The sequence below is a fragment of the Nannospalax galili genome, unplaced genomic scaffold (genome assembly GCF_000622305.1).
Source record: "Nannospalax galili isolate Female #2095 unplaced genomic scaffold, S.galili_v1.0 scaffold1554, whole genome shotgun sequence".
NCBI classification, from domain to species: Eukaryota; Metazoa; Chordata; class Mammalia; order Rodentia; family Spalacidae; genus Nannospalax; species Nannospalax galili.
This window is the reverse complement of record NW_008333898.1, coordinates 39738-49692: the sequence shown is the minus strand read 5'-3', so window position 1 is coordinate 49692 and position 9955 is coordinate 39738. Positions and strand designations below refer to the sequence as shown.

The window sequence follows — 9955 nt, the reverse complement described above, 5'->3', positions numbered from 1 at the left end:
TCTGCAGGGCCTCATCCCTCAGATGTCTAATAGGCTTACTGAAATGTCTCTAGTGGAATCAGTAGGTCCCAGAAAAACATGAAGAGTTTTTCTAAGTATTTCTTGTTTAGACAGCAAGCTTTGCAGAGAACCACAGTTTTACAGACAGCATTAAACCTGTGAGCTGTAAGGCACACGCAAGCTTTGGAATATTTCCTGGTGCTTAAGTGAGGATGTTTTGATACCCTGGCTTGGCCTACTGGTTTTCAACAACTTGGGGCAGTGTACAAGGCCTCTACAGATATCACTGTGCTCTTGAGGAAAAGGGCAGGGACTCCATGTTGAGAACATCTGATGCAGGAGTTTGGAGGCAGGGCTAAACAATCTAAAGTTTACATGAGGCATGCAGAGCTCCTGCTGGGTGGAAAATCCCATTTTTTTTCTTTTTTTTTTTTTTTGTCTTTTTGAGACAGGGTCTCCCTGTAGCCCCAGCTGTCCTGGAACTTACTATGTAGACCAGGCTGGCCTTGAACTCAGAGAGATCCACCTGCCTCTGCCTCCCAAGTGCTGAGATTAAAGGTGTGTGCTGCCAGAAAATCCCACTTTAAGAATTACAAGGCAGTAGATACTTGTCTTGCTCCAGTAAAGGTTCTGTAGCACATTAAAACAAAATAAAGCCACCCCTACTGGGGACCCAAGCTCTGTCCACTCCTGAATCTCTACCCACATTGCTGGCTCCACCTAGGCGAGTCCCTTCATGTCTCTTTGATCACACATAGAAGCTCTCTAGATGGATAGAGGTCCTACACCCACCTCTGGACCAGCTTGATCCATGGATTCCGTGTGTTCTACTCCCCAACCCCTTGGTAAAGACTGGGCTGTCATGCCCACCTGGAGCGCTAGGGATCAGAATTCTGAACCTCATGTTCACAGAACAAGTGCTTTACCCACGGGAACCACTTTTCAGTTCCATTGTGGTGAAAAGTATGGCCTTGTGACACGAGGCCTAAGCTCTCACCTATGTGCTCGGTGTCCAAGAAAAGTACCCATTAAGAATGAAGAAAGGAAATTCAGGTGGAGAGCCAAGTTTTCAAAGACCTGCTATCAGGCATAGTAAAGAGCTTCAAAGAAGGAACAGATTATCATTTACATCACTGAGGGTTTTCAGTGACCAGTCTTCAGTGGGAATATGGCCTTATTTTAAAGACAATTCGGAATAGCTTTTGTGAGCAAGCCGAGCTACATGCTTGCCTGTCATAATCCAGTGTCTGCTTGCTATCCATCTCTGATATTTAGGGCAAATAGAGAAAGTATTTGGTAAAGAAGTATTGGATTATTCTTTGAATCTGTGTCAGGGAAAATTTGACTTGTTGGTTCGGATGCCTGACCACATAATCGCACGGATATTTTCTCTTCTTGATTTGGATGATGTTGGACAGCTGTCAAAAACCTGCAAGAAATTCCAAAAGGTAAGTCCTTAAAATATTTTTTCTTGTTGAATGTTACGAGAAAGGGCAGGGATGTAGCTCAGCGTTGAAGCCTGTGTTTAACACGTATGATGGATCTGGGTTCAACTCTAGCATCAAAAATATAACTAAGCCAGGTGTGGTGGCGCACACCTGTAGTCCCAGCACTTGGGAGGCAGAGGCAGGTGGATCTCTGTGAGTTCAAGGCCTGCCTGGTCTACATAGTGAGTTCCAGGTCAGTTGGGGCTGCAAGGGGACCCTGTCTCAAAAAAGACCAAAAAACCAAAACAAAAAACAAAACGAAAACTAAAAAAAGAACAAACAAGTAAATCTTAACTTCATATAATGCCAGTAGTTTTGTTGTTGTTAACCTAGGATAACCTATGGTTATCTTGAGAAGAAAAATTAGCTTAAGTAGAGAGAATCATAGTGTTGTTCTACTAAAAATTTAAAAGGGAAAAAAGTACCAGGGGTGGTAGTGGTCATCATTAGTCCCAGCACTTAGGAGGCAGAGACAGGCAGATCTTCTTGAGTTACAGCCAGGGCTGTATAGTGAGACTCGGACTACAGGGAGAGAAAAAAAAAAAAAAAAAAAAAAAAAACCAAACAAACCCTAAAACAACAACAAAAATCCTTGGTCATCTGTAAAGCATAATGTCAAAGAGGATTAGAAGCAAAGCTAATTGTAGAAACAAAAAGTCTGTTATACTGCACTTCTAGTGAACTGGAAAGAGAGGGAACGGAGAGAGAAGAAATAAATTACACAGGAACTTAAAATGTAGATTTTCCAGTGTCTTTCAACATCTATGTTTGTTAAATAGCAGAGAACTGCGGAGAATGACTATGTCTCAAATTCCTCATTTGGTTTGCTATCTCAAGACATTTGCATTTAGCTGGTAATGATTAGGCTGTGAATCCACTTAGAAAAACAAATAATGTCCTTATCTTTTATTTGTATTTGTTTAATAATTGGAAGAAAATACACAGAGAAATAAGGAACTAAAATCACCTTATTCACTCCAACTGCTGTTAAGTTTTGGTGTGTTTCTTGCCAATATTTTTCCTAAAAGCTTGAATTAAAAAAAATCACTGTGCCAAATGTGGTGGTGCACATCTATAATCCCAGTGTTAGGAGATAGAGGCAGGAGGATTAATTAGTTCAATGACTTCTTTGTCTACATTCAAGTTTGAAGCCAGCCAGGGATACATGAGACCCTTTCTCCACCCACCATCCCCCCACACAAAAATTCAATGAAGTTTAAGTGGTTTCAAATTATGTAACTACAAACATCCAGCTGGAGAGAAGTTCCAGTGAAAAACCAAACACATTATTTGTAAGATAAGTATTAGTTTACAGATCTTATTTATGCTCAGGAAGATACTGTTTCTTTTTGGTCATTCCCTGCACCACCCAGCAGATATTACCATTTCCCAGGCACCAGGTACTATATGATAACAGAATGCTTACATCAGAGGTCAAACTCAGTCCTTACCGTCATAGAGTTTACTCATCTCCAGGGTAGGCTATGCAAACACAGCATCCCACATAAGGAAGTAAAGCTGTTATGGAGGGACAATCAACTTAAACCTAAGACAGAGAAGACTTCTGAGGCTAAATGGGAAGAGTCTGTGGCCTTCTGGCCTGAATGCTGGGCCCTATGTTGAGACGAGGTGATAGTTAATAAATATTAATTATCCACTTGACAGGAGCTAGAATCACTTGAGACAAGCCTGTGGGGGAGTATCTTGATTAGGTTAACTGAAGTGGGAAGCCCCACCCTGAATGTGGGTGGCACCATCCCACACACTGGGGTCCAGGACTACATAAAAAGGAGAAAGCAGCTGAGCACCAGCATCATGTTTCCTGACTGGATGCAATGTGAGCAGCTACCTCAAGAGCTTGACCCCATGACTTCCCCTCCCTGGAACTATGAGGCAAAATGTTCTAGCTTGTTTCTCCATTGCTGTGACAAAACATGCTGACCAATACTAAATTGGGGAGGAAAGGGTTTATTCAGCTTACATCTCCCAGGTCACAATTCATCAGGGAGCCCAAGGTAGGAACTCAGGGCAGGAATCTGGAGGCAGGAGCTGGAGCACAGGCCACAGAGGAACACTGCTTACTGGCTTGCTCCCCAGCCCCTGCTCAGCCTGCTTTCTTATGCAACACAGGCCCACCTGCTCAGGGGTGGTACCACCCACAGTGGGCTGTACCAAGAAGATGCCCCATGGACATGGCCAGTCCAATGGAGGCAATTCCCCAATTGAGGCACCTTCAACCCAGATGTGTCAAGTTGATACTAAAGCTATCCAGCTTACAAAATAAACCCTTCCTCTCTGAAGCTGCTTTTGTCATAGCAAAATATAATACAGGAGGCAAAATTTGGGGGATGGGACACGAAGACCCCCACTTGGCTATGACTCCTGCCCTGCTGCAGCTGTAGCAGGAAAAGTGCACAGGGAAGGTGGCAGGCTCAGGCAATGTCAGCCATGGGGTCACCAGACTTGCTCACACATATGAAGGAGTGACACACCAATCTCTAAAATGAGAAAGTTGGGAATTTTCAGGGAACACATGTAACCTTCAGGCATCTGTAAGACATCCAAGTAGACAAGTTGATATTCAGATGCAGAGGTCAAAAGGTACATGGGTGCTGAGAACATAATTGGAGATACGGGCACAGGCCATAGGAAGGTGTGGAGCCATCCAGGAAAAACAGTGCTATAACAAGGAAGTTGCTGTTGGATGCTGCTGGGAGGTGAACAGGGGAGCAGCCTCAGGGATGAGACCATCTTCAGAGCAGGGAAGACAGGAAGGGGAAGAGAAACAGTGGAAGAAGAGGGCAGCAGAAGTGTGCACACGCTGCAGGAGTTCATGGCAAGATTTGAGAAAATAAACTTAAACTGTAAGGAAAAGTAGCAGCTCTGCTCCAGGCCCAGGATCTGTAAGCAGCTGCGGTGAATGATCACTAAGTGCCGCACATCTTCCCAGACACTGTATGTACACAAGCCTTCATCTGTGTCTAGACATCTTTCAAGGCACGGACTTACTCAAGCTTACTCTACACTCTGAATTTCATCATGCATGTGGCATTTTCATGTCCACATTCCTTACTGTGGAATTACCAGTCCCTGTCCTCCTTCCTAGGGAGGCAATGTTTCCCTGTGTATGCAGGTCTGTATAGTATGAAGGGCTGGCAGTTCTGATGCTGGCTCAAGAACATTCCCATTTTATGCTCTGATGGATATAACTATTTTCTTTATGATACAACGCTACTGTATCTGTTTGAATACTGCGAGAAATAGTCCAAAGGAATAAAGGGGATAAATCTAGGAAGGTCAGTTTTGGATTTCTGACTCCAGCATCAGTTCTTTCTCAACAATACCCACCACAGTCCTCCAGCTTCCTGAGACAGGCCTGCTCTGGTCTACTCACACTGCCAAAACATTCCACCTATAGAGTAGTTTGGAGGACATACTTCTAGGGCTGGAACCCCCAAGCCCTGGGGTCAGCCAATCTGGCTGCCACACAAGGCCTTCTTATTGTGTCCTTACAAGCAGAGAGGCCTGCTCTGATCTCTTTTAATGACATGAACCAGTCAGACCAAAGTCTATTGCCCTAACCTTATATGATGTGAATTACTTTCTTACACCAATGTGGCCATACTGGATAAGGACTTCCAGATATGAATCTGGGGAAAAGGGAACAATTCATCCTAAGAAAGGCCTGACTTCAAATAATATGGCTTCTACCATCTGCCCAGATGCCCTACAAATACCAGCAGTTAGGGCCTGGCAAGATATGCCCACTGGTGCAGTAGTGGCAAGAACGGTATTCCCACTTTCTGATTGGATTTAAGGCCTGCTTCACAGGATGAAGTTCCTAACCTGACACTGTTATCAGGGCCAGGGACTTCTGGCTAGACAGGTCACAGGCCCTGGGGAGACAACAACTCTTCCTCCACTCCTAAATAGTCACAGTATTAAACTGACTCCTAATGACTTATTATTATGCTCACAGATTAGTACATCTCTTAACTCTCACAAGGGAAGGTAGATGGCGATTAACATAGACACACAACTGGTCAAAGTGCAGAGAATAAGAGACTACAGAGTTCTCAGACCTAACCAGGATACCTGTATCCTCTCCTCTCCTCCCTAGACTCAGGAATCATTTCAGAAGGGAGAGGGGAAGGGACTGTAAGAGACAGAGGTGGTGGATAATACAAGGCCAAGGAAACTCTGTTTTCCAGACACAAAAGGGCAGTTACGCATATGAACCCACGGCACTGACGGCATGCACACATAGGCCTGCACATGCTCAAGTTAGACAAAACCCAGCATGGAGGGGGGAGGTGGGCAAGAAGCTGCCACGTGTGTGCAATGCCTGCAGAGGCCGGGAGGGGTGTCAAATAGGCCATGGTAGCTTTTTCCACACGACTGTTATTTAAAATGACTAAAATGTTACCATCACTGACAATGCCATTCCTCCAGTGGGTGGATGGCACTGATTTTAAATCAACCAAGACATCTCAAGATGTCCCTTTTGTGATGCAATGTACTTACATGGTTATCTTTCTTTTTAGATGTGTAACAGTGAAGAGTTCTGGGAGAAATTCACAATCTTACAAGAAAAACGCTTTCTGATACTAAGAAGATGGGGTAATGCTATATAAGAAGCTGCTAGCTTTCCACCAAAATGCAGTCCGGCAGTCACTGACCATGAGAAGGCAGACAGCATTTTTGAGCTTAAATGAAAACATAATGTTAATTTTCTGTAACGGTCACTACCATTAGACCTTACCTACATCTAAGACTGAACTAAAGCAATTACAGATGAATTATTTAAGATAATGTTTGAGAAGAGGAAAAAAAAAAAAAAAAGCTTTGACTCTGGAATACTGTTGTGAAAATAAACTTTTCTTTCAATTTTTTGTAACTAATCTATTAACACAGATCAAATAGATGAAGTACTTAATTCCCACTTTAATCTCCGACATGACCTTAGTTTTAAAAATAGGAAGAACAGGAAGCAAAGTACTTAGGCATAATAAGCACACCCTATCTTAGAAGGCAAAGTAAATGCCATGTCTGTCTGTCAGTTAAAACAGATGCCAACATGAGAATTCAGTGACAGAGACAAACCATTGTGACATGGAAAAAGTCATGGTCTTTCCATCTTGGGTTTTCTGCAGAATGTACCCACCTCAGGAGTGTGGTCAGGTCACACAGTGAGATACAGGTAGCAACTGGGGTCAGCCCACTGCCCACATCTGGCATGGCTTCTGGGGGCCAAGTTTCTATTCTCAGGAAAAAGTCCCTCTCTGGGATACTGGGAACACTGTCTGGCTACTAAGAGCCTGAGAGTCCACAAATTCAAGAACTGCCTCCTCTATCAGAGGCACCCCACTGCTGCTGGGCTTATGAAGTATGGACAGGCTGCTCAGTGGGAACTATTATGCATCATGTCAGCAAGTGAAAACCTATTTTCAAAGATGATAAATAATCCCAGCACCCACATGGCAGCTAACAACTGTCCATAACTCCAGTTCCAGGGGATCTGACAGCCTCTTCTTTCTGTCCTCTGCGGGCATTACACAACACGGGTGCACTTACCTACATGCAGGCAATACACACATACACATAAAAATAAATAAAATATTTGAAAAAAAAATTATTGATACCATCAAGGAACCAAAACAAAAGACCAGAATCTAAAACAAGAAATGACAGAAAATGTTAGAACACTTTGCTAAGGAACTACTAAAAAACAAAACAGGAGGCCATCTCTTTATAGTCCCATGGTTGCAATGAACACTTGGAGCATCCCCTTAAAAACATCTGTAATTTCCAGTGAAATGATCATATTCAGGATAACTCACTCCACTCCTTAACATTTTACTCATTTCTGGGACAAAGTTTTGGGGTAATGGGTAGTATACTATATTTAAAATAATTTGAAAATAAAGTTGGTCTGGGAAAATATCACCACTTGAGAACACTGTGGGGGCAACTCACAAAAAGGGACATGGTACAAAACTCAAGGTAGCCTCTTTAGGCCTTAAGGTGAACCTAAGGCTAGCAACCAACAAGGTAGGCACCCAGAGATGCTTTTTTATATTAGAGAACTCAGCTACTGGTGTATGTAATAAATAATTTCTATGGGAGTGACAATCTTCCCTCTGTACCTGCAGGTTTCCACATCCATAGATTCAATCAACTGCAGATAAAAAGTATCTGGGAAAAATTATGTCTGCAGTGAACAAATATTTTTTTTCTCATCACTGTTCCCTAAAAATACATAATAACAGCATATTAAATAGCTATTAACATAGCATTTACCTTGAATAATTAATTCAGAGACTGAAAGTAGCTGAGAAGATGTGTGTTGGTTCTGTACAAACACTATGCTGTTGTATGTATGGGACTTGAACACCTGTGGATTCTGATGGGGGAGGGCTCATAGAATGGAGATAACTGTATTCCTATCTTGTGCCTGGCAGTGGGGAACTCGAATTGTCCTTGCCAGAGAGTACTAACCCATCATGTTACCAAACGGAGGTATAGAATAAATAGAGATGTGGCTCAAAAAAACACCTGAAAATTAACTGCTTCAGGGCACAAAGACATACCAGTCAGAAGCATAAAGTCTCTGAAGGCAAGATCACAGCAACCCTGGGACAGTGCACATCTCTGGGGCAGGCCAGCCAGCTCTGAAGGAGTAGCAGAGGGAGATAGACCCTGTTTCTGGAGAGTCGACATCATCAGAGGATGCTTCCTGCCCAGTATCCACCTCACAAGAACAGCTTTATGGGCAGGTCCTTCCAGAGGTTCAGTTTGTTTCTACTGGCCAATCAGTAAAAATGGAAAAAGCCTGAGGTAGGGAGAGGGCACTGGAGCCAATATGGCCAGCTTCATTCTCCCAAAGGTGACATTTGCATATATATATGGAAAATAGTCTGAGCCTTCTAAAAAGCACAACTGCCTGGCCTCATGGGAAAGCAGGGACTATGTCCAGTCTCTCAACAACACATCAGGGTCAGCATGCAGTCCTGGTGAATCACGCCTAAGTTACCCGAATGCCCCAAACACACCCTGTTACTCAGAGGCAGCTGAAAGGGGAAATGTCAGGTAAACACACCTCTCAAACAGACCATGGCTATGCTCAGTGTCCCCTGCGTTACAGTGACCACAGGAGTCTCTGGGGCACTAAAAAGGTTGTGAATCACCTCTTCTAGGTCACCTGGCCTTTCCCGGAAACATTCAAAATGGGTATCACCAAGAAACAAAGACAGTAAGTAAATATACATACAAAATCATGGCTATCACCAGTGCACAGCACTTTGAGTGGTCTGAAGGAACTGAGAGGTGCAGAGAGTCAGTCTCAAAAGTACATACAGCATGTTCCATTTATTCATATTCTTAAAATGCCCAAATCACAGAGGCAGGACATTAACTGCTAGGCCTGATGAGCACATCTATTAAGGCTGGCCCTAGGAGTGAGGTGTCACTGAACACTGGCCGCTCCAGGGGAGGTGTCCTTTGGCAGAGTGCCTTCCCTTTGCTTGCCCTCCTAAATTCTAGAAAAGCCACAATTAATTGATTAAGATGTTAACTGATAAAATACTCTTTCTTTATATATATTTTCAGAATCCAGAACAACTGGTTACCTTCAGAGAACAACAGAACATGTAAGGACCCTCCTAGATCTTCAATTCCATATAACAACTAATACAAAACATGTAAATTTTGATGCAGCTTAATTTGCAGTGAAGTAATATACCTGTCTAAAGAGAATATATATATATACACTAGTTCAGGAGATCAAGTTTGACTGAGATGTTCTGGCCAGGGGGCAAAAAATCAAGAGAAAGATGGCATTAGATGACAAAGACCGCACTCAGCAGGAGCCTCCTGCCCACTACTTCACTGCCTCTCCCCTCCCGACAGAAGATTTTTCCCGGAGTTCCCTACGACAGGGTTTTGAGGATGATCCCCCATCCAACATGCTAGCCCTCAAAAATCTGATTCTTTTCCCTCTCAACTCTTGGCTCCTAAATATTGGCTTTCAAGTGGTGAACAGTCTAGACCTAGATCCAGTACTAGTACCACCCTTAGTGCTCCTCTGGGAAAATGTAACCAACAAAAGTGAACTTCATACTTCTGAAAAAACAGCTCTTGGGGGCTGGAGAGATGGCTCAGTTGTTAAGAGCACTCTTTCAGAGGACTTGAGTTCAATTTCCAGCATCCACATGGCAGCTAACAACTGTCTGTAACTTCAGTTCCAGGGGATCGAATGCCTTCTTCTGACCCCTGAGGGCAATGCATGACACAGGTACACATATACACATGCAGTCAATACACTCTTATACATAAAATAAAATAAACATTTTAAAAAACCCAGTTCTTCACTGAGCTCAAAGGAACCCCATCGCTGTATTCATGCCTGACCAGAACTGATTCATAATCCATGTGACTATAGCAAACATCATCAAAGAAAGTTCCATATG

At 43.2% G+C, this 9955-nt stretch overlaps 1 protein-coding gene across 2 annotated transcripts in view; it reads right to left on the bottom strand.

Annotated features, from left to right (window-relative positions):
• Nucleotides 1–522: 522 nt before the first annotated feature.
• Nucleotides 523–9955, bottom strand: part of Upf3a (UPF3A regulator of nonsense mediated mRNA decay) — a 29977-nt gene continuing 20544 nt past the window's right edge. Inside the window, exon 8 of one of the 2 annotated variants that reach the window (XM_029561510.1) lies at nucleotides 523–1429. In XM_029561510.1, the coding sequence (XP_029417370.1) occupies nucleotides 1331–1429 (99 nt within the window). In that variant the 3' untranslated portion in view covers nucleotides 523–1330. The remainder of the gene's footprint in view (nucleotides 1430–9955) is intronic. The other variant, XM_008828893.3, reaches the window with a different exon arrangement.